This window comes from Leucoraja erinacea, chromosome 22 (assembly GCF_028641065.1).
Source record: "Leucoraja erinacea ecotype New England chromosome 22, Leri_hhj_1, whole genome shotgun sequence".
NCBI classification, from domain to species: domain Eukaryota; kingdom Metazoa; phylum Chordata; class Chondrichthyes; order Rajiformes; family Rajidae; genus Leucoraja; species Leucoraja erinaceus.
The window spans coordinates 21,387,785-21,413,249 of record NC_073398.1 but is presented as its reverse complement, the minus strand read 5'-3'; the positions used below and the strand labels follow the sequence as shown (position 1 = coordinate 21,413,249).

Here is a 25,465-nt window from a genome sequence, read left to right as displayed (position 1 = left end):
TCACAATGCCCAATGCTCGCAGATGTCCAATCGGAATGGATCCATTTACATGTATGGCTGCCGGCTGCCTTTCTTCCTTGCCACGCCGAATCCAGACGCACAATCGCCAAGATCTTTTCCATTTCGGTAGAGATTTCACTCTTTGTTCTAAGTACCCGCTACTCATTACATTTCGTCGTCTTTAAGTACACGTTTTTACTCAAATCCTTCTCCCCCCCCCACCCCAATATTTCAAAAATAAACTGGCTTCTCACCCATAGAAGCAGCCATTTCGGTAGACATTTCACTTTTCATTCCAACTATCCACTCCTCATTAGATTTCGTTATGTTTATGTCTACATTTTTCATTAAATCCTTTCCCCCCCCCCCCCCCCCCCCCCACTCACTCATTTTGTTGCCTCCTGCTGGCCAGCGACCATAACGGCTGCTGGCGCCCACATCTCGCCTCAAAGACGCCAAAGACGCAAAATCCAGCCGCACTGCTCATTCCTGAGCCGCTTGAGTTGGAGGACCACGTCTCCCATGGGGGCTACGGGTATGGAACGGCTGCATTGGGGGAGCTGCCCTTGGTCTAGTATATTACTAAAACTCATCTTATTTGTTAGCGAGTCTGTCTGCATGTTATTCATGCCCTGAATTATGCCAAAATGGTACACAATAACGCTACAATTTTCGGACCACCTTATTAACCATTGTCTTATGGTGTGGTGTATCAAAGTTTTGTTCAGATTGATGTTATATTTTACAAGTTATTCACATCTTCAACTTTACAAAATCCAGTTTGAGAAAGAATCACTTGACCTTGAAGTGACAGTTGCAGCTATGAGATCACAATGGGATCTCATTTGCATAAATTGCCAGGCAGCAGTGCTCCACCCGACAATTACATCACAATGGGATCTCATTTACATAAACTGCCTGTGAGCAGTGTTCCTGACCACAATTACATCACACTGGGATCATTAGCTTTCACCTCAAGGGGGGTAGGGTGGGGAGAGGGGTTATGGAGGGAGGGGAATGGATTAAAAAAAAAATTAATCAGTTTTAATCAAATTCTTGGGTTTTATTTACAAAAGAAATTTCAAATTTTTCTTTGTGTGGGGCCGATTGATTGCTCTGGGGAGCACCGACGCCGCCCCAACCTGGAGTCCATTGATTGGCTCCGGTGAGTGCCGCCGCCGCCCCACAATGTGGGGTTGATTGATTGTCTTCGGGGAGCGCCGACGCCGCCCCACCCCCTCCCACGTGGGGCCGATTGATAGGCCCCGGGGAACGCCGACTTAGGGTAGGGGAAAGGAGAAGGAGGGAGAGGTGAGGGAGGGAATGGGGAAAGGGGAGGAGGAGAAATGTTATTTAAATATTGTGTTCAGTGGGGGGGAGTGAGATGGGGAGAGGTGAGGAGTGGGGGAGCAGGAAGATAGATATAGAGGAGGGGGGTTATAGAGGGAGCGAGGGAGGGAATGACTGAGGGTAGGGGCAGGGAGAGGGTAGGAGAGGTGAGGGAGGAAGTGGAGAAGGAAAGGAGGAGAGGGGAGAAAAAAGGGAGGGTGAAGAGGGGGGGGCTGTTGGGGGATGAGGGGAAATGAGCCACACCTGTGCAGTTGGGGGCTATGGGTGAGTGGTGGAAGATTGCATTGGGGGATCGGGTGAGTGGTGGAATATTGTGTTGGGGGAAGTGGCCCAACGGGTTCCACTTGGTCTAGTGTTCAATAATTCCATCATGCTTTGTTTTTATTTCAAATTTCGACCTTCCACGATATTTTGCTCATATATAAAGCAGTGATTTTGCTCTAAAGCATTTGTCTACTGCTTCAAGTCATTGTTGTTGGGGCTTAATGTCAATTTTAGCAGACTATCAAACAAAACACATTATATATTTTACAAGCATAGTGTGATATGTTCCTCATGTGGGTTGATATCTTTGGTAGCACAGGCTAGCGCTTATAATTACGCCATTTAGTAATTTACAGTGAATGGTTACTTTATTTCCAGTGTGTTTTGAACCTTTAATAAGGGATCTCCAAGCAGGCAGCTTTACAAGATAACATCTTGTAGGATCAATGGGAAGCTAATACAATGAACAGAAATTAGCCGTTTCACTTTGGTAAAATGTTGGTGTTATGAAAATAAAATCATAAGAAACACATTCATAAAATATACAACTTACTATCACTATTGTTCACATATATGTTCATGAATTGATTCAATTTCATTTTTTTTCCCTGAAAGCAGATTTACTTTGCAGCTGAGTTTTTTAGATATTGACAGCAAAAGTAAGCAAAAGGTTCAATCTTAAAATGCTTAGATAAATATCAGAGATCTGAAATATATCAGATATTTAGCAGGTCCCCAGAAATCTCATCCAACGTGGAACAATCTGGCATGGATCGAGGATAGGTTAACATACTGTAAACAGAGTAAGAATATATGGATATTTTTTGGGTGTTAACAGTGTAGCTGGTAGGGTCCCACCAGGAACTGGTTCTAGCATCCTGGCTGTTCACAATCTGCATCAATGATTTAAGTGGACTAAGTGTCATGTATCCAAACTGGAGTAAGCTTCGGGTAGGAGTCAGCCAGGCTCTAGAGGATGTAGATTAAGTGATTTGGTGAGGACATGATCTCTTATGAAAAACATCCACTTTGGTAGGAATAAATGGATATGGATATTTGGAGTATTTTGTTAAATGGAGCTAAAATAAAAGGTAATCCAGAGGGACCTGGCTTGATTTCAACCTGGAACATAGAACAGTACAGCACGGAAACAGGCCTCCCACCCCAAGATGAGGCATGCTGAACATGATGACTACTTAAACTAATCCCTTCTGTCTGCACGTGCTCCATATCTCTCCATTCCCTGCATATTCACCTGTCTTTCCAAAAGCCTCTTAAACACCACTGTCGTTTATGCCGCTACCACCTGGCAGTGCAATCCTGGCACCCATCATTCTCTGTGTTAAAAAAAGAGCCTCACATATCTCCTTTATTCCCCCTGTGACGTGATACCAATACCCTCCAGTATGCGACATTCCCACCCTGGTTAAAAGCTTCTGGCTGTCTACCCCAACTATGATTCTCATACTTTGATAAACGTCTCTCAGGCCTACCCTCAACGTCTGACGCTATAGACAAAATAATCCAAGTTTGTCCAATCTCTCCTTGTAGCTAATACCAAGAACTTTTCTGCACCTTCTTCAAAGCCGCCACATTCTTACTGTAATGGGATGATTTTACAGAAGTGAAATGAGTAAAAGTGATGTTTAAGAGGCTTTTACGCAGGCTCATAGTTATGCAGGAGGTTGAGGGATTTGGATCATGTGCAGGCAGATGAGATTTGATTATTTTAGTACCATGTTTGGCACAGACAGTGTGGGCTGAAGGGCCTGTTACTTTGCCTGACTGATCTATTCTAAGCCCCAGTATAATACTGTTGCCAGTGAACATTTCAAATGTTTTACTCCAACAGAATTGATTTTAGGCCAATTGTTAATTTTAAATCTGAGATTGACACATTTATATTGACCAAACTTATTAAAGGTTTTGGAAAAAGTAATTGATAAGATGTCAGCCATCAGCCATCGTCACAAATCAGCCATTATCGCACTGATTGTTGGTACAGGTCCAAGGATCTAAACTACATTCTCCTATTGCCAGATTTTTTACTGTCATAGCAACAAGATGGTGCAATGTTAAATCTTAAAAAATAATTCTAATTGTAATACTCAGCAAAGCATCCAAGTAAAAAAATTCCAGGTTAATTGCAGCCAAACAAGTAATCATCAAAACCACTAAAATGACAACCTTGAACATTAACAAAACCCAAGTTCTATTGATTGTGAAACAACATTAATATTTGGCAGCTATCATTCCTTACATCCACTCAATTGTCTTGCAGAAGTTCATGATATTTGCTTGGAATCAAAATGTACCACTATTGACTGGGAACATTGTTAAGGGGATATGAGATGACTTTAAGGAGAAAGAAACTAACGAGGGGATAATTGCCCTCAAGGAGCAAAGTTAATTTTGAAGGTCAAGAAAATGTCATGGGACAACGATCAGCAGAAATTTGAGTGGAATTATTGGATAAACGCTCAAACCACATGAAAAAAAATCGCAGCAGGAAAAATTTGTTAAACACAATTTTAATCCCAACGTCAAGATTATAAATTTAACTAGGTTCCACAGAAGTTATGGGTGCCGATTGTAGTTCTTTGTTTAGGAAACTATGAGTTTTTTTCTCTATTCATAAATAGCCAGCTTGAATACTTCATCACATGCAGGGCTTTGTGTTTTTTCTGCTGACTAGATAGCACGCAACAAAAGCTTTTTGTTGTACCCCGTACAAATGACAATAGACTAAACTGAACTGTTTTTACAATCTGTACCTATTATCTTTAACTCTCTCAGTATTTTCCTTTAATTAGATTAAATAAAATATTTTCTGTTTAGATAACTGCAACCAGAGTATCACTTTACTGCAAGGTCAGGATAATTCTGTATAAAGTTTTAATGAAACTACATTACTGCCATTGCCGGAGGCAACAGTCTTTGTTAATCTACATATGACTGACTCTTGAGGCCTTGCAATTCAAAATAAAAAATTGATTAACCCAAATCCCTTGAGTATTATTAAATGTTTTAACTGCCAAGGAAGCCTCTGGTGCCCAATAAGCAAGAAAATTAGAAAATTTATTACAGAGATCACGTGAAATGGACATTGAATATTCCAGCCAGCACAATGTTTGATATAGAAGATAGACACAAAAGCTGGAGTAACTCAGCAGGACAGTCAACATCTCGGGAGAGAAGGAATGGGTGACGTTTCGGTTCGAGATCCTTCTTCAGACTGAGAGTCAGTGGAGAGGGAGTTTGAAAAAAGAAAAAAAACAGAACAAGAAAGGAAAAAGGTGAAAAGTGAAAAGATAGATCGAAAAATAACAAAAGAGAGACCCCTAACCTACCAAAGTAGTGTGGTTGAAAGATATAGAAATAAGAAAAATGAAAAAGAAAGGTGGAGATATAGATGCTGCTGACCCACTGAGTTTCTCCAGCACTTTTGTCTACCTTCGATTTTCCAGCATCTGTAGTTTTTTCTTAAATGCTAAAGCTGTGTTGCCTTTGGTTTGGAAATGCGAAAGCTGTGTTGCCTAATTAAAGTTGCCTTGCCTAATTAAAGTTGTCTTGCCTAATTAAAGTTGCCTTGCCTAATTAAAGTTTCCTTGCCTTCTATATAATTAAAAGTCTAATCTTGACTATTTCCTGTTTGCGCTTCATATTGATTTTAGAAACAAAAACGCTACCACGTACGCATGTGACTTTTGGCCATCTTGCTCAAAATCCCCCTCCGCTCATCAGGTGCTGAGGATTTTTCCCATTGATGAAAAATAAAAGAGTTATTAATGTTTTAAAAATGTTGAGATTCTCTCTCCTGTCAATCACACCATGAAGGCCACGCCCCTTCTGGTGGGAGGGGGAAGGCCCATAAAACCCACCACTGTGGGCGTGGCTCAATCTCTGCAAGATGGAGGGGGGAGAGGTCACGACTCGCTGTCTTTACTGGCCTTGAATTTGATGACCTTGCACCCTGCTTGAAATGAAATTTCAAGGAATAGCCGTGAGTCAACTGCCAGCCCACCAGCCGTGAGTGAGCTGCCAGCATAACAGGCTTGAGTGACTGAGTCGCCAGCCCAAGAATCCATTCGGCCCACAATGTTCATACTAGCTCTCTGGAAACCAGTCCCATCAGCCCACAACACTCCAAAAAGCCCCCCAATATTGGAATTGATGGAGAGGTGGAATATTGCGTTGGGGGACCAGCCCTCCTGTATGATGCTGGGACCCAATGGGTCCCACTTAGTCTAGTAAGATTATAAAGGGTTTGGACATGCTAGAGACAGGAAACATGTTCCCGATGTTGGGGGAGTCCAGAACCAGGGGCCACAGTTTAAGAATAAGAGGTAAGCCATTTAGAACGGAGTTGTGAGTGTGGAATTCTCTGCCTCAGAGGGCGGTGGAGGCCGATTCTCTGGATACTTTTGAGAGAGAGCTAGATAGGGCTCTTAAAGATAGCAGGGGATATGGGGTGAAGGCAGGAACGGGGTATTGATTGGGGATGATCAGCCATGATCACATTGAATGGCGGTGCTGGCTTAAAGGGCCGAATGGCCTACTCCTGCACCTATTGTCTATTGTTTACCTTGTACACCAGATCGATGTTGTGCAAAGACATATACATTGCCAGATTAATGTTCCTCATTGCTAATGTCCTTCGCACTTGTGCAGACAAGCCAAATTTGGACATGTCAGTACAGATGGAGAATGGTAAAAATTTAATAAAGACATATTGGAAATAAGAGTTAATGGACAGGGCCTCCACACTTTGTGAAGCTTATTAAACACTTTTAAGCAGGTGCACAATAGCTCTGGGTCTTTCATATAAAAGCATTCTGATAATCAAACAAATTGCTATGTTGTTTTTAGATCCTTCCTTTCATTTTCCAGAATTTTTCTCTCAGGATATGGTAGGAAAACAAAGGTAATGATCTCACTGGGCAAATACAACAGATGATCAACATCTGGAGATGCAATTATGTTAATACAATTAACTTGCTCTTAGTGAACTGGATTCCACGTCTATTCTGAAGCATCTGGAAAATGTAAGCAGTCTGGAACCATTGCCGTGAACGGTGGATGGGGTTACATTTTAATTTAAACAACACAATTTATTTATTTAGCAGTTTCATACCAATGAACACTTCACTCCCAATTGATTACTTGCTGAAGTGTAGCCTATGTTATTCAGAGGTTAAACTAGTAGCCAATTTACTTATAATAAGATTTCAAAAACTGTAAAAGAATGAAGCTGTATTCTGGACTAAGTTGAATTAAATATGTTGGGAACATTGTATGAGAATATGAGGAGACAATGAGCTGATGTCAAGATATATTTAAATCAAGATTATGCCCTCGGGTTCACTCTGCATTGCATCGCCTCAAGGGAAGAGTGTTAATAGTGAAAATATTGGCAACTGAAAATAAATATTAAGAAGTCAATTTTCAGACAGGAAAACTGGGAAGCACACATGTTGCAGAAATTCTTCAACACCATATCCAAGGCTCAAACTACCTGCTTTAATCACTGTTTACCCTCCATCATAGGGTTAGAAGTGGGAGGATTTCTTGACAATTGCACGATGCTCAATTCCACTGTTAATTCTTCAACTAATGAGGTAGTCCATGCTTGTACATTTCAGGACCTGGACAATATTCAGCCACACATATTGAATCTCTAAGTAATAAAAAAACATCTGTATACTACAGATCATAGGCAATGATCATGCCCAACAAGAGAGTCTAACAACCCTTGACAGCCAAAGGTATTCATTACCATTGCTGAGTTACCAGCATCAATACTCTACGATCAGCACTAATAGGAAAGTTAAATGGAACAGCCACAGCAGCAAGTTAACGCTGGGTATCCCATGGCAAATCACTTATCACTTGATCCAACAAGGCTTTCCCGTAGCAGAAATTAGGAGCAGACAACAACGTCTTAGTGAACAAAATATCTGCAACATGCTATCAGATATTTTTTATTGAACTATTACTAATTGTTTCAGGGAGGAAATATAGAAGTCATCATAATATATATATATATTTTACATGTAAGATGCCCATGAAAATGGGCTGAGAGCAGGCAGTCTGAGACATAGCTGAAGACACAAGACTAACAATGTAATGGAAAAGGAAATATAAAGAAGCACAAGTTGTACACAGAGAAGGAGAAAACCTTGGTGACCCGAATGAGAGAGCATTCACGCTGTGAGACATCATGAGATCATAAGAGATAGGAGCAGAATTAGGCTACTCCGCCATTCAATCATGATTGATCTATCTCCCCCCCTAATCCCATTTTCCTGGCTTCTCCCCATAACCTCTGACACGTACTAATCAAGAATCTATCTCTTAGATATCTAATATCACAGAGACACACCCGCAAGTCGTAAAACTGAAATTGATTCAGTTTGAATAACACAAATGGTTTATTTTAGTTTATTTTAGTTTATTTGATTCCAGTTTAGTTTAGTGTAGTTTGGTGATACAGCACGGAAACAGGCCCTTCGGCGTGCCGACCAGCGAACCCCAAACATTATCCTACACACACAAGGGGACAATTTACAATTTTATCAAGCCAATTAGCCTACAAACCTGTACATCTATGGAGCGTGGGAGGAAACCGGTAAATGGTGAAAAATTAGTCACATGCAGTGGCGGACTGGCCAGGGTGTCTGCTTGCCCAATGGCAAGTGGGCCCCTGATGAAGTGGGCCCCCTTTGTCTCCTGGCAACCAATATTTTTAGACCCAGTCCACTACTGGTCACATGTAATTAACATCAAATGTCAAAGTGGAGTCAATGCTGATATTAAACAGTTTATGAAATGACCAAGAAAGGGACAGACACATCTACTGCAATTCCCTAGAGTCCCCACACTCCACCCTCAATAACTGACAGCTCAGATTAAAAAACACCGTGCAATTAACGAATAGCTCAGTCGCTGGTCAATATCAGCAACCAAATCTCATGCCCACTGAGTGCTAACAACCAAATTCAGATGTCTCCTAAATATAAAGCATAAGATAAAATTGTCCTCGCTACCAGGTTGACAAGTGCTTTCAATTCAACCAAGGTATTTTACAGCAACGTTTTCTTTAAGCGAACGAGCATGGACAAAACCTTATGATCAGCACATCATCAGCATGTACTGGAAGTAACTTTTGACTGTGATGCCTTCCAGTGATCCAATGGAGCCGCATAACATTTGATATCCATTTCTGAATGAACTGAAGATGACACAGTTTGGTACATGTTCGTCAAATTCTCATTCTGACGTGGAAATCCATCGGGTGGCGCCATCGAGTGTGGCAGCTTCGCCAGCAATTGTTCGTCCTATCAGCCATTTTTGTTATTTTTCGTATGTCACTAAGTATGTTTTAAGGGTATCTTAGTCGTTTTTATGTGGGGGAGGGGGAAGGGGGAAACGGTGTCCCAGTCACTTACCTGGTCGAGATGCGTCTTTTATCCGAGTCGCATCTTCGTCACCCCCCCTCCCCCCCCCCCCCCCCCTCGCGCCTACCAACTAGATTGGTGCGGCCTTCCCTACCGGAGACCGGCCAGAGCTTCAGCAGTTGCACAGCACTGAATTCCATCACGTTGTGGGACAATGCCTTACCGGGGATCACCGTGTTGGGCCTGCTGCTTTAACATCATGGAGCTGTGGTTTGCAGAGCTTCTAGCTGCGGGCGGCGCTGACTTTAACATCGCGGAGTCCTGGGATCTTTTGCCGAGGGTCGCCAGTGTTGGAGCTCCGCCCAGCTCGGCCTGTGGACTTCGGAAGCCGCGGTCTCCAGTAAGAAACGGCTGATTCAGAAACTCCAAGCCGCTGAGAGTGTTCTTCCGTTCCGACGCCGAAGCTCCGATCATCCCGGCGAGAGGGCCTGAGCATCGGGCCACTATAGCGGCGACTGCGGAGGGGTCAAAGGCCCCGACCAGGAGTGAACAAGAGGAAGATGACTGAACTTTATTGCCTTCCCTCACAATGGGAAACGTTGATTCCGCCGTGTGGGAATGTTCATGTTAAATTCTATTGTGTTCTTTTTATTCTTATGGCTGTATGGTAATTCAAATCTCACTGTACCAATTGGTGCATGTGACAATAAATGTAAATTGAATTTGAACATCATCCACCAGTGACATTTAACCACATTAGTAGGCCCACAGTCTGGCATAATTACTTTTTAATTTAATTTAGTTTGGAGATACAGTGTGGAAACAGGCTCATCCGCCCACCGAGTCCACGCTGACTGGTGATCATCCGCACACTAGTTCTATCCTACACACTAGGGACAACTTACAGAAGCCAATTAACCTACAAACCTGCATGTCTTTGAACTCTGGGAGGAAAGTGGAGCACCCGAAAAAAACCCACGCGGTCACAGGGAGAACGCACAAACTCTGTACAGACAGCATCCATAGTCAGGATCAAACCTGGGTTTCTGGCGCTGTGTCACAGCGGCTCTACCGTTGCACCACAGTTAGGGATGAGAGATTTACATGCTTAAAGGACATCAGTGCATCATGTGACATTAATCAACAAATAATTATCTGCACGATCACCAGGTATTTATTCACTAGGTGTTAATTATTCACTTGAGTTAATTATTTGAATTTAAATTCTCCCACCTATGGCTCCCATACTGGTCTCATCAGCTACCTCCAAAAACGCAAACCCAGGGTGGGAGCAGGTCATCTTCAATCCCAGAGGACTGCCTCGTTAGAAGAAAGATGTTAGATGATGATGGGATCCAACCCTATTCAAATACATGATGAGTAATGATTTACAATGAATTAGGGGCAGGCAAGAATTTTTGGCTGAAGATTGGTTCAGCTTTTATTCACGTGAGGTAGGAATTTGTTAACAAAACAGACGGTGAGCATAGCACTGGATGTCCAACCCACCCACTGGAGCTTTTTGTAAAGATGGAACCAAATGATGTTGCGACATAGGTGTAAGCATGGTACCAATTGTTGAACACCAGTTGGAAAGGATCAATAGGCCCATGTCAGTTATCTGTAAATAGTATTGGTAGTTTTCCTTTGCGTCAATGATTTAGTTGTCGACACTGGAACACAGGAACAAAGCATTATTGCAATTTCTTTCAGCATGGTTGTACTGAATGTTCTTGTTGATAGTGTCAAAGGTTATGGGGAGAAGGCAGGAGAATGGGGTTAGGAGGGAACGATAGATCAGCCATGATTGAATAGCGGAGTAGACTTGAAGGGCCGAATGGCCTAATTCGACTCCTATTACTTATGACCTTATGACGGTTTAATTGCAGGGGAAAACACACCTTAATTCAAATATTTTAGGTAAGAATTCAAATCATCCTCTGGGTATCAGTAGCAGTTCCCATTACAGGAAGCAGCATACGTCACGTTTTATAATCAAGTAACAGGTCAATGCAACTTACAAGCTGAGTGAGACAAGGCTGATATCTGGAACGTGCTCTGGTGTTTAGAAAGACTATGCAACCGTTGATGCAGTACTTGGATACCTTTTTTAGATTAAAATGTAATACAACCACTGCTTATTCCACACTGCACTGAGAAGGAAACATGACGACTGTTCAGCCTAATAGGACATTCGCCAAATGTTACTTATTTGTCAGAAGGCAACCTGTGTATAGGATGGGAATAAATCTGGTCTATACATCAATAAACTATAAATCAGAACCTCGTGAACAACCTGTATGGCTTGCGTTAAAAGCATCAGCTCCTAATGAGCAGTCACTCGAAGAAGTCATCATCTAACCACACAATTTAAGATGAAAACTGACTTACCTGCATCAAATACTGAAAATGGGACATAAAAAAGCTATTACGCAACCTTCACAAAACTCCCTACAGTATATGGCATTGGTGCCTTTGATAATGGTACTGATTGCAGAGTATAATGGATCCCCTTGGGCATAGTGGTCCAGTTATGGATGGTGGCAGCCTTATTCACACCACCATGGGCCACATTGTTTGCTAGTTACTGCAAAATAGGGACTCGTAAAATTAACATAGAAATAGTGGACTGGTCAATAAAAAAGTAACAGGCTTACAGCAGTAAAGTATTTTGAAGATCATCTCCATTCCTCTCAGATGCCAGTACACACATCGGCAGTGCAATTGTTTATCCTCCAGTATAAATCTCTACTTTGCCTCCTTAAATAACCCAACAGATAATGTACCCAAAGATTAAAATTTCTCAGTTGTCCTTTAAAATCCATATGAAAAAAAAATTATATTTGAATAATAAGAATGCGTAGGAATTTGCTAGTCTGTTTCTGAGGGTCTTTAATACATTAACTCTGCCATTTTAAACTGAGAGTGCTTAATGACAGCAGCCATGTATCGTTGAGAGTTTGATACATTTTCCAATGAAACGGATACATCACACAAAGAGTGGAGAATACTCACAGCCCTCGTAGATGTCGGTGGGGATGTGGACTGCGGTGTTGTTGAAGTCCACACGACGACGGAAGTCTTGGTTGAATTGAAAGTCAGGTTTGATCCTTTGGCGGCTTTCATTTCTATCAGACTTTTGGGGGAGAAGAATAATCAAAGAATGAATATTTTGCAGCTCTGAGTGTTTCACACAATCCTGCACTTTGAGCATGATCTCGGACTACAAAGACATCACGGCTGAAATGAGATTATTTTATCATGTTGTTAATGCCTGAACCATCTTGCTATAAAAGGTTCATTTACACATGAAAACTAGTTTTCCAGTAATTGGACAATGATGACATATAAAAATACAAGGTGATTATTTTTTTTTTGTTTTAGAAATGTTCAAAACACAAAGAGAAAATTTTAGAACCAGCTAAAATTTTTCAAATCTACGAACATGATTGTACTTTTATTTTCCCAGTTTCATAGCAAGAAATTGCAGCGTTGTGCATTTTGTCCAGTCCATCATACAGACCAGCCTCTGCACAGTGTCTTGGGAAAGCAGCCAACATAATCAAGACCATTTTCTCCTCTGTCATGCCCGCTTCTCCCGTCAGGCATAAGATACAAAACGTTTGGAGAGGCGTACCACCAGATTCAGGTACAGATTCTTCCCTGCTGTTATCAGACTACTGAATAATACTGACTCCATAAACAAGATGTGCTCTCGATCTTCCAACCTACCTCATTTGATCTTCCAACCTACATTTTTTCTCTGTAACTGTAATGCCATAACACTGCCACACTATGTTCTACACTCTAATATTTATTCACTACCCGTTGTACTTGTGTGTGGTTTGATTGTACTAAATGATGGTGTAATTTGCAGAGAGAGAAAACAAACAAAGCACTTCATGGTATCTCGGTGACGATAATAAATTAATGGCAGTATCAAAAAAAACATTTTTTTATGTGGAGATCTAAAATGATGTCTTGCATCTTTTGGCTGAAATGAAAATGACTCTATAATTCCAGTTATGAGTCAGTAGGACTCTGGAATATGAATAAAACCTGGGTTGGACACAGGCAGTATCAGGGGTTCATGGGTGGCAGAGAAGCTCAACACAAGATCAGACCACAAGGTGTTTCCGCCTTTCAGCAGTGGTAGACATGGGGCAGTATTGTCACCTATCTCCACCTCAACCACCTCTCCCCAGCCCTGCAGCCCACATACTTGCACCATCAAAGCCTTGATTAGAATATCTCATTTGGCTTTATGCTGAATGGGAAAAATAGGAACAAAATCAAGTCTACTCCATACGGATTTGAAACCTCTCTATTCCATACGGATTTGAATCCTTAGCCCTTCTAATTCCAATATTGGTCTGTTCCATTCCTTTGTCTTCAATGCCCATCGAACCCTTCTCCCAACTAACCTTCGCCATCAAACCTTGTTTTTGTAAAGCAGCATCTGCAGTTCCCTGTGTCTTTAATCTTCGGAGAGAAGCAGCAGCCAGAAGCAGAGAGAGCAAATATTGGCTGGAAGTAAGTGAGTCAGAGGGAAAGAAGATTTAAAAAGAACGTCAAAGGCCCAGGTTCGAGTAATTTACAAATTAGCCCTAAAGTAGTTGATTAGGTGACAGATAAAGAAGTGTAGCTGCAGCACAGTGCAGATTTCTGGATAATTGGGATCTCTTGCAGGGCAGGGGTGACCTGTACGAAAGGGACGGGTTGCACCTAAACTGGATGGGGACCAACATCCTAGTGGGAAGGTTTGCTAATGCTACACGGGAGGGTTTGAACTAGATTGGCAGGGGGGTGGGATCTCGTGCAGGACAGAGGCATGTGAGAGGCTAGAAGTTGGTATGGAGGGTGGTGTGGGAAAGGTTAGTGGACAGAATATGCAGGTGGAAGGCGGCGAGTGAGGAAGGAGGGTTGGTTTAAACTGCATGTATTTTAATGCAAGGGGTCCGACGGGTAATGCAGATAAACTTAGGGCATGGATAGGTATGAGCAACTGGGACGTTGTGGCCATGATTGAAACCTGGTAAAGGGAGGGACAGGACTAGCAGCTCAATGTTCTGGGGTACAGGAGCTTCAGGAGAGACATGGGTGAGCAACAAAGAGGAGGGGGGGTTGCATTATTGGTTAAGGAGGATGTCACGGCTGTGTTCAGAGGTGACATTGCGGACGGTTCGTCTAGTGAGGCTATATGGGTGGAGCTGAGGAACAAGAAAGGGATGATCACTTTATTGGGGGTGTACTACAGACCCCCAAATAGTCAATGGGAATTAGAAGAACAAATGTGCCGGGAGATTGCAGGACAAATCAGGTTGTTGTAGTTGGGGATTTTAACTTTCCCAATATAGACTGGGAAAATCATAGCATGAAGGGTTCAGATAGGGTGCAATTCCTCAAAAGTGTTCAGGAGAGTTCATGGTTCCTTGAAGGTCGAGTTGCAGGTATATAATGTGGTCTCAAAGGCTTTTGGCACTTTGGCCATCAGTCAGAATATTGAGTACAGAAGTTGGGAGGTCATGGTGCAGTCGTATAAGATGTTGGTGAGACCATATTTAAAATATAGTGTTCAGTTCAGGGCACCATGTTATAGGAAAGATATTGTCAAGGTTGAAATGGTTCAGAAATGATTTACCAGGACTAGAGAGTGTGAGATATAGGGAGAGGCTGAGCAGGCTGGGTCACAATTCCATGGAGCACAGGAGGATAAGGGGTGATCTTATAGAGGTGTATAAGATCGTGAGAGGAGTAGATCGGGTAGATGCACAGAATCTTTTGCCCAGAGTAGGGGAATCGAGGACCAGAGGACATAGGTTCATGGCGAAGGGGAAAAGATTTATAGGAATCCTAGGGGTAACGTTTTGACACAAAAGGGTGGTAGGTGTAGACAGGTACATGGATAGGACAGGTTTGGAGATATATGGACCAAGCGCAGGCACGTGGGCCGAATTCCACATTGTATCACTCTATCACTCTATGCCTATGACTCTATGACTCCAACTTTGTTCTGTGACTCACTGAGCAGAATGGTCACTGTCAAAGTATTGAGGATGTACAAAAGTGGGAAATGTGTGGCTCCTTGCGCCTCCTCTGATCTTGGTCTCAGCTCCACCTTCATTGTGAGTTGCTTAAAAGGGACGGGTGCATCACTGTATAACAAGAGAGCCCTCCCCATTCTGCCAGAGAGAGATGGACAGCGTGCATTTGCACACTGCAGCAATGAGACACTAGCTGGGCAACCTATTTTACTGATCCCGATTGAGGAGCAACACGAGGTATTTCATTGCCTTTCTTCACAGTGCATCACTGGTTCTTTCATGACCGCCTGAGAGGGCAGGTGGAGCCCCAGTTTAATGGTTTGTCAGACAGCGGACCTGTCCAGCATTAAGCACAGCCTCTTCATTGCAGTATCAGAATTGTGTGTCCAAAGCTCTACAGTCAGATATGAAGTATATTTGGATTTTGATCATAATTGGAATTTTTTTCTACACATCACCTTGCCTCACCCATCAACTGAGCAAGAAAATATGACGACGGTCTTTAGAATATTATTTTCTATTTAAAAGAGAACTACCAACCTTTTCAACCTTATCTGGTAGTCATAATTTCCCTATTTTCTGAAAGTCCTTAACACATTTTTATCCTGTGTATTTTTATAGGATGGAAGCCATTACTGTGAACTCTGAGAACTTCCTGCATCCTAGCTCTCTCACCTAGCAATGCATCAAATGTTTTTTATGCTGGAGATTCTCTTTTCAATATCAGTTGAACGCTTCTAGATCTCTCGATGCGTTGATCTCTAACAAGGCCACACCATCAATGTCACTTTAATTTTCTCCTGCAATCACAGTGTGCTACGGCTTGTTAATTCTAGACAGACTTTACAATGCTATTTGCATCTTTAGCACTGGAATTATCTCCAAATCTTCCCTAAAGTGAGAAAGTAAACTGCAGACAGCTGGGTAATGGCAAGGCTCATTTGCTTTTAAACCTAGACGTACAGACATTTAGGAAGGAAAGGGAAAGGAGACAGAGGTGCATCAATTGAAGAAAATAACCGCTCAGGAGAGATGACAAACAAGTAGGTATACTCCAAGCACAAATGAATTAAACAAGAGAGAATTGATCACATAGATAGAGGTTTGTGAAGGGATCTCCAAAGGTGGAAAGTGAAGGAAAGAAGGAATGGATGAGAAAAAAATCACAATAGTTCATGTTCATAGGGGGGCAGAATTAGGCCATTCAGCCCATCAACCCTGTTCAGCCATTTGATTGTGGCTGATCTATTTTCCCTTCTCATCCCCCTCTCCCCACAACATTTGGCACCTTAGCAAACAAGAACCTATCAATCTCTGCTTTAAAAATACCCAATGACTTGGCTTCCATCGCCATCTGTGGCAATTAATTATTCAGATACAACACCCTCTGGCAAAATAAATTCCTCCTCATCCCCATTCTAAAGGCACATCCTCTGTGCCCACTGGTTATACACTCTCCCGTTACTGGAAACATCCTTCCCACATCTACTCTTTCATTACTCTGTGGGTTTCAATGAGATCCCCCCCCTCCCCCCCCACCCCCTCATCCTTCTAAACACCAATGAGTAAAGGCCCAGAGCCATCAAATGTTCCTCATACGTTAACCTAATCATCCCCGGGATCATTCCCGTAAACCTCCTCTGGACTTTCTCCAACGCCAATGATGAAACTGACCATCATCATGGTCAATATCAACTGCTATAGACAGGTAAGAGGAGCAGAATAACAAATTCAGTTGATACAGGCTCTGTATTCAGAGTGATGGTATATGCTTTTGGTTATTCAATCACAGGAGAAGTCTCATTAGCTTCAGAAAAGTAATCAGTGCTGATACTGCACCTCATGGAAAAAGCTGCTCCCCAGTAACCACACCATAAATGTCAACTAGCTCAGCTGGAAAGAGAATGGCTCAGATCCTTCGTAGCATTTATTTTCCCAATTCTCTACCCAGATCCCCACAATAAAATGGATACAAAATGAATCATTCGCATTAAGTTTCTGGGAATTGATCTCAATCTGCAGCAGAATCTGAAATGACAGCTGAACCACTGTGGGAATTCAGTAAAATATAAGCTATATAATTACGCCTGGACTGATTTAAGGCAGGAGAAAGCATTCCAGAGGAGCCCAGTTGCACAAAATGGCCTCTTGTCCTCTAAATGCAATTACATTCAAAAGAAATAGATCCATCTCCAGAGTGAACTGAAATGCAATCAGAAAAGGAATGGAACGTCCCACATGAAATGATCCCAAGATTCAATTTTTCATTTATTACAATTTGGCAGTTAGTTGTTGAATTATATTCTCTTAGACTGGCAGTCTCCAAAGTAGATCATGAATTTAAAGGGAATGGATTCAAAGTGGGATTGAATCACCATTAAAAAAAAACCTCACATTCAATCAAATTCCGTTTGATGATCACTCTTGTGAAGAATCTGTACCATTTTTAAAAGTTAAAGATGTACAAATACCCGCAGTTTGTGCGCTGACAGTGTCACTACAGATTTATGAGTAATTACTGTAAAATTAATTGTGAGAGAATTAATTGGTTATAATGGGACGCTTTATCAGCAAAAAGAATAAATGGGAAGGTGACAATGGGATGGTGAGGAATCCAAAATGAAGCCTAATAAAAATTAGAATAACAAAGTATATGCTAAACTAGGACATAACAAATTATCAGGTACTAAGTACGGTCACGGAACAAGACTTCAAAGCTATGTGGGATGAACAGCTAATAAAATGAGTCACTCTTTAAGGGCAGTACATGTAATATGATTAATTAAATAGGACAGTTGAAGCCGATGATACCAAGCAAGAAACCTGTCAACGTTCTGGTTATTGTGATATGACCACAGGAAAATCTGGAGGCAGAGTTAAATATGAACGCGTAAACGGTATTTAGCCATTGTAGGGAAAAAAAGGGGAATGTGGAATAGGCAAAGTTAACAGTAAAATAGGGTCATGGCTGTAGGAAAGGTAATGCAAGCACAAGCATGGCAAAAGTAGAATCCACATACAAAGATAATCGATAATGAAAGAAGTATCACATTAATGAGGAGTGTTCACAGACCACAATTTAAAGCAAGACGGGTAGAAGAAGAAATAAGCAAAGAAATTAGAGAAAAGAGTAAATTGAGAATAACCGCCACTGGAACATGGAACCATACAGCACAGGAACAGGTCCTTTGGCCCACAATGTCCAAGCCGTACATGATGCCAGGTTAAACTAATCTCCTTTACATGCACAGGATCCAAATCTCTCCATGCCCTGCATATCCATGTACCTATTGAAAAGACTCTGAAATGCCATTATCACACCTGCTTCCACCACTACCGCTGGCAGCATGTTCCAGGCATCTACCACTTATCTTGGCCAAAAAAAACTTGCCCCGCACATCTCCTTTAAATTCTTTCAAAGTGCAACATCTCACACTTGGTCAGATCAAACTCCAGGAGCCATTTCTCCACACATTTATGAAGCTGATCTATATCCTGCCATATGACTCCGGCAGCCTTCCTCTCAGAAAGGGAGCAACACCAACAATTTTACTAAATAAACAACAGAGGTGCCAGCACAGGTCCCTGCAAAACTCCAATTGTCACAGACATCTAGCCAGGATAACGCCACACCATCACAAATTGCTGTCTTTGATGAGTAAGCCAGTTCTGAATCCAAATGGCAAAGTCACTATGGATCACTTGCATCTTAATCTTCTGGATCAACCGACCATGAAGGCCTTTGTCAAATGATTGAGTAGACATCAAAATACAAGGTGCCATTGTAAAATGGGCATAAAATTGGCATAAGAGATTACAGCACAGATAGATGTGAAGTTTATATTTTATTGAGAAAAATAAGGTCACATATTATTTGGAAAAATGCTAGATTAGCAAAGTAACGTGGAAGTACAAATACACAAATCACTAAGAACTGAGTTTATGAGGGTATTAAAATCAAAGCAAGCAGTAAGCTTTATTTGAAGGGAATATAGTTCAAAAGTGGGGAAGTCATGTTGAAACCTATATAAAATCTTGGCTCGACCACTATTTGATTGCTAAGGAAATAGAGCTGCTGGAGATGATGAATGAACATTTAGAAAGATTATAGCTATGAGGAAAGAATGAACAGATTTGAAAAGATATCATAACGTGGCAAAATAACAGAAGTATTTGAAATTACGGAAAGTTAGAAGTTGTCTCAAACAGTGTGACATTTTTATATACTGTTTAATGCTTCTGCTAAAATGAGCTATTGGCACTTCAATGTGTGTACAGAATGTACGCATGTTCATGGCCATCCACAAGTGGGTTTTGCCTCGACAAAGGATTCTGAGTGCACAGCTATGTACTGTTCGGTAATCCGGGATCTTAAAACTAGGAGCAGGCCTCATCTTGGAAATAAGGCCCTGTTCCAGTTTACATTAAACAGGAGCCTTGTGAATCCATATGAATGGTCCTAAAGGCTTTTATTAAATTGTTTATTTGGGTGAGGTTTAGTTTATTTCAGTTCAGTTTAGAGATATAGCAAAGAAATAAGCCGTTCGGCCCACCAAGTCCATGTTGACCATTGACCACCCGATTACACTTGCTCCATGTTATCTCACTTTCTCATCCACTCCCTACACTCTCGGAGTAATTTACAGAGGCCAAATACGCTACAAACCTGCACGTTTTTGTGGGATGTGGGAGGAAACAGGAGCACCCTGAGGAAACCCAGGTAAGTCTCGGGGAGAATGTGCAAACTCCACACAGACAGCACCTGAGGTCAGGATCAAATCCGGGTCTCTGGCGCTGTGAGGTTAAGGGCCTGTCCCACTTGGGCGACCTAATCTGCGAGTTCTGGCGAGTTTGTCCTCGACTTATACTTGCAGCATGGTCACCACGAGGTTGTAGGAGGTCTTCGTAACTCTCCTTCATGCTCGAGAGTGGTCTCCACATCCTCGAGGTCTCAGCGGTTTTTTCAATATGTTAAAAATTGCCTGCGAGTAAAAAAAGAGCGCCATGGAAAAAAATCATTATTTTTTTTACTCGTAGGTTTAGTCGTAGTAGGTCGTAGTAGGTCGGTATGTTAGTCATAGGTAATCGAGGGTAGTAATCGAGGGTAGTCATAGATAGTCTTCATCATAGTCGAAGGGAGGTCAAAGGGAGGTCGAAGGAGGTCGTCTTCACTCTTCACTATTCGGTGTCCAATTTTCCCGAAGTTAGTCGTAGCTAATTGTAGCTAGATGAAGCTGGTCTTCAACATGGCCGAAGGAGGTCTTCAACATGTCATTTATTCAAACTCTTCCAAACTCGCCAATTACGTCGCCCAAGTGGGGCAGCTCCTTTACAGCTCTAAAAGCTTCGCTACTTGCCGTCCATCGGGGCGGGGTAAATGTTGGGGAATGGCAGTAACTATGGAGATTACAGACCCCAGAGAACACTTACAGTACATTGTCCCATTGATCACTGGAGAAGTATGGTACTAAAGGTAATGTTTCACCCATGATACTTCTGGATACTTTCAAGCAAGAGCTAGATAGGGCTCTTCAAGATAGCAGAGTCACGGGTTATGGGAGAAGGGTACTGATTGGGGATGATCCGCCATGATCACATTGAATGGAGGTGCTGGCTCAAAGGACCGAATGGCCTACTCCTGCACCTATTGTCTATTGTCTAGGCGAAAATCTTTGTGAAACCACCAATTCCCAAACTTCCTATCATGCTGGGAAAAGAACATTCAAAATGTTATCTTCTTTTGAAGCTGCTTTTGAAGAGCCAGGATCTGCAATACTTACATGCACAAGGCATTTCTCATTGTGTGAATAAGGAAAACACTCCTCTATAGCCCAAAACAAAGCTGAATCTCCATGTCTTCATGTGGAGAAAGCAAAGCTGGAGGTTTTCAGTCAGGTAGAGCTACGTTCTTTATCCAGAGAGTGGAGTACATGGTTACGATTAACACACACATGGTTACAGTTAACACACACATGGTTACGGTTAACAGCTTGGACACACGGTTACGGTTAACACACTGGACACATGGTTAAGGTTAACTGCTTGGAAGCATTGAAATGGAGGTTTGAGGGGTAAAGGAATTAGGGATATTCAGTGAAGTTAGTTGAATAGGTCTGGATGGAACATGTAGGCATAGTACACGTTCCTGTATTGTGCTTGCTTTGCAATTCCACATAACACATCAAATATTTTATTCACATTAAATTATCCATGCCTGATAAATTTCAAGGCGAGTTTGCAGGAAAACCAGTGAGCAAAATTGAGATATAATCCACGTAAACAAAGAATAATGTAAAATAATTAATTTTCTATAATCCCTTCACCAAATCAGTTATTGGCTGAAAAGCAACAGTCATCCAATGTTTCAACATCATCGGCACGCCAAACCTCACCCAAATAAACACTTTATAGAACATCTTCAAGTAAGCTCTTGTACCATAAAGGCCCTGAGCAACTTTCTATAGGTTTAGTGTAAGACCTGACATCACCAGTTTCACTCTTATGGCACAATTAGATGTCTTGTTGAAATCGGCGTATTTACGGTTATTGTTCATGCCACAGAAGACAACATTTGTAATTGAGGCTCTCCATTGCTTGGTGTTTGGGAATCAGTCCAAAACTGTAGTTAATTAGTACTTCCCAACTTCCAACTGGAACGAGTAATCGTAGATTCGCTCAGCTTCTTAAAACCTTACATCTGTAGTCCGCCATAGGTAGAAAAGGAATAAGGAAAGTTATTGTTTCGTTTTAAAAGCATCTTTCAACGAGTCTGGATATGGGCGAGAGGATATCGTAGTTTTCTGCCCTTTAGCACCCCCGTAGAGTAGAGAACCTGGCTTCTGTAGCCACAAACCAATGAGTGCAGTAAACCAGCAAAGTGCTGACACATTCAGTGGGTATATTATAGAAACAAAATCTTGGGTCTTGGCTGCTGAAGGAAGTCAGTCTATACGAGGGAGTATTTTCAGAAATGATAAAAGTACAAACATGTTGGTAAAATAGTCGTTATTTGTAGTTAATCATTGAAATGGATATTAAAAACATATACTCTGAATTTGCAGCCAAGCAGTCACAAAAAAACAACTTAATCGGCAGAGTTGTTTTTCATAAAGCTGCAAAACCTGAGAGTTTTTCTTTTTTCAGTTAATTCTAAGTTTCTTCCCCCGACCATTTAAAAGTGGAGAAAAGTGACCTCCAACTAACTCCTTTACATCTCTCTGTAAGTCACAAATGCCAACATTTAATGTTAGCCTAACTTCTTAGTGCTTCAAAACAAATTGCAATTTTGGAAATGAGAATGTGAATTCATTTCATTTTTTTTCTCAAATGAGTTGCATTCCTCCATTTGGCAATAAACGATATATAAATTAAAAGGACAAAAAAAAACTCAGCTGCAGAGTCTGATTACCTGGTGTAGGTTTAGTCTCTGTGTGGCTCAGTTGGACAGGACTGGGGCTGAGGTGATGCCTCTCAAGGTATAATAGTTGGCTAAAACTCATCACAGGAATAACGTGATGGAATCCACAAAAAACAGAACCTAATCAAGAGATGGCCACCCCAGGATTGGAGAGGAGACAAATCAGGAAGTGGTTTTAAGATTATAAAAGGAATGCAAATCTTTCAAAATTATTTTAAAAATTTTGGGAAGTACTTCAGAATTAAATTAAATAAAAACTTCAGGTCGTTCCATCTTTTGAAAGTTCTATATCTAGTAATCTAAATTCATCAGATCTACGATCTAATAAATCCACATAACCTTGAACCTCCTGAATCTGTAGTCTTGCTTTAACACCTGTAATAATGAACACTGTTACTGAAGAAAGTCACGGAAATGCACAATTATCAAAGAGGTTATCATATAGAGCCGGCGGGTCTCAAACGCCCCGGTGAGTTTAGGGACTTGCTCAGCCCAGCATGCGGAATCTGTTCTGGCTGATTGGGCAGAGGAAATCCACTGGAGGGTTCAACGGCAGCGAAGGCGGCTCAGCAGCGCACTGGAATCCAGCTCCAGCGGCCAAGAGGGTGGAGTTGCTCGTGTGTATATATAACAGCTCTCCACCTTCATCTCTCCCACGCACAGGTCTTTATGCAATTCTCAAAGAAACTGCACAACCATGCTTTCATCGTCTACGACAGCCCACCACCAGATATCGTGTAGTGGTCATCTGCCAAGGGGTAGGGTCCTTTACTGCTGAACTCTAGTAACATGCTTAAAAAATCAACCTTGATTGAAATTCGGGATGGAATTTTCAGGAGCGATATATCTAAACTCCTAAGTGATGCCCATTTGTCGATAGTCATTACTTAGGCAAATGTCAATAATATTAGCATTGGTCAGAGAGTAAAAAATAGGGGAAGTGAGATATAATAATTGATCCAAGGGAAAGCATCAAATTCACACTGACGCTTCCTTTTATGTACAACATACTGTTTCAATTTCTCCCTCACTGGCCACAGTTAGTGAAGGACATGGAAGTGTCAATGACACAAGTTTCAAATGAAACTTCTCGGCAACACTTTTTCTGATGCTATGTGACAAGAGACAGCAGTAGTGAACTGGGAATATTACGGATCTCAGTAGGGTTAAAAATTCGGATTTTAATTTTAATTCTGGTTCGTATCAGCTTAATTGCTGGCCGTTCATGTGCACTGCATTGTAGCCCCCCAGGCATTGTAATGAGTAGGGATGCAGAGATCCACATATGGGCAGAAACAAAGAAGAATAACTGGAGCTGCTGCAATTAAAAGAGGACTTGCAGTTCCTCAACCTCTTATGCCAGCTATCCGAATCCATCCTAATAACACGACTGAAACAATTTCCCCACCAACGTCATCATGTTAGAATTTATTAAGTCCTCGTTTTATTTTATTCAGGTCGTCGCATGAAAGATAACCATCCAGTACTCTGGTCCTCTTGCATATTTAAGCTCCTTTGCCATCGTTTCCAGGATTATCAGCGCATTCCTCAGAAATGTTAATCAATAATTAGTTATTTCCTCTGGAATCATTGATACCCATGGCGCCTCAAATATAGGGAAGAGTGAGACCACTGATGGTTTATAACCCTGAATGTAAAACAAAACATAGATTTGAATCATACTTACACTCATCAGGTCATCTTTTGCATTGTAGTATACAACATCATTATCCTAATGAAAACAAAGAAAATAAATAATAATTAATATATAAAAAGCTGTGCACTCTTCTTGATTCAACACTCCACAGTAATATATTCCTGAAAGGTAGAGAGCCAAAATCCAATATAATTAAACGGAAATATGATGTGCGTGACAACTTAATAAGTCTCCTGCCCCAAAGATGCGCCTTGTTTGATACATTTGTCACGTCTGTCTTCCATACAGCGCATTGCTATACACTGCAATCAATCTACCTTGTCACCATTTTTTAACCATGTTTAGCATGTTAAAAATGTGGTCACAAATGTCATTCAGTTCAAAGTAAAACAGAAATTAACTTGAAATAATGCGGCAAAAGGCAAAAGCAAGAAACTTGTAAAATTAAAGAAAAATACTTTTGTACTGACTTATGAATATGACAGATCTGAACCACTACTCAGGAAATTCCAGCAATTAAAGAAATTCAATTGAGGAAAACAATACAACTACCACAGTAACTGGTCTGAAGAGGAGGGGTCTCTACCATCTAAAATAAGACAGGTATGTAATTTTCTTTCAAATTACATGTCATCAAGGTTTATAAGCAACTTCAATAAGATTTTAATTCAGGTGTTTCATTTCTCCCCAAATCCTGCTGGATTTGGGTATATTGTAGTTTGACGTTTGGAAAGGTGGCTGAAGGTACAGGTTGAAACCCAAGCATGGTCCTGAATATTGAGGTTTCCAATAATTAATGCATACATTCTTCTCATCAACATCCAGCAAGACTTCATGAGGTTCTTTAACAGCAATTCAAATGCTTTATTCAATCCTGCTATCCACCAGCATAATGTGTATACCATCTCCTTGTGTATGCTCAAGATTCAAAATGAAACAAATTAATATTAAATAAACAACACAGGAATAAATTAAAAGCAAAAACCTACAATCTTCACAAATTAATTAACAAAGTTGCACATGTAGCCAACTTAGCATTACAGTGCATAATGCCAATTGGTTATCTCATTCTTGGGCCTCCAGTCCAGGCACACATCTCCAGCTGTAAACTGCTGTGCCAGGAGCCTGATGTAAACCCCCGACCTGCTATGATTCCCCTGGGGGCAGATATGGAGGGGCTGCCCGTGAGGGTTGGTGTTGCGTAGGCAGGGATGGGCAGGGCAGCCGCTAGACTACGTGGAGGACTAATGGCTGCAGGTGGGGTGGTGATGTGGACCATTGCTCGGGACTGCAGCAGCTTTTCCATGTGTTCACAAACCACCCTCGGACCCTCTAC

The 25,465-nt window shown here is 41.5% G+C and overlaps 1 protein-coding gene across 8 annotated transcripts in view; it reads right to left on the bottom strand.

Moving 5' to 3' along the window:
• Positions 1 to 25,465, bottom strand: part of LOC129707784 (voltage-dependent calcium channel subunit alpha-2/delta-1) — a 492,487-nt gene that overhangs the window by 257,285 nt on the left and 209,737 nt on the right. For 4 of the 8 annotated variants that reach the window (XM_055653085.1, XM_055653086.1, XM_055653087.1 and 1 more), the window contains exons 5-7: positions 24,160 to 24,204; positions 22,812 to 22,847; positions 12,027 to 12,147 (exon numbers count right to left, since the gene is read on the bottom strand). In XM_055653085.1, coding sequence (XP_055509060.1) covers positions 12,027 to 12,147; positions 22,812 to 22,847; positions 24,160 to 24,204 — 202 coding nt within the window. The remainder of the gene's footprint in view (positions 1 to 12,026; positions 12,148 to 22,811; positions 22,848 to 24,159; positions 24,205 to 25,465) is intronic. The other 4 variants (XM_055653090.1, XM_055653091.1, XM_055653092.1 and 1 more) reach the window with 1 other exon arrangement.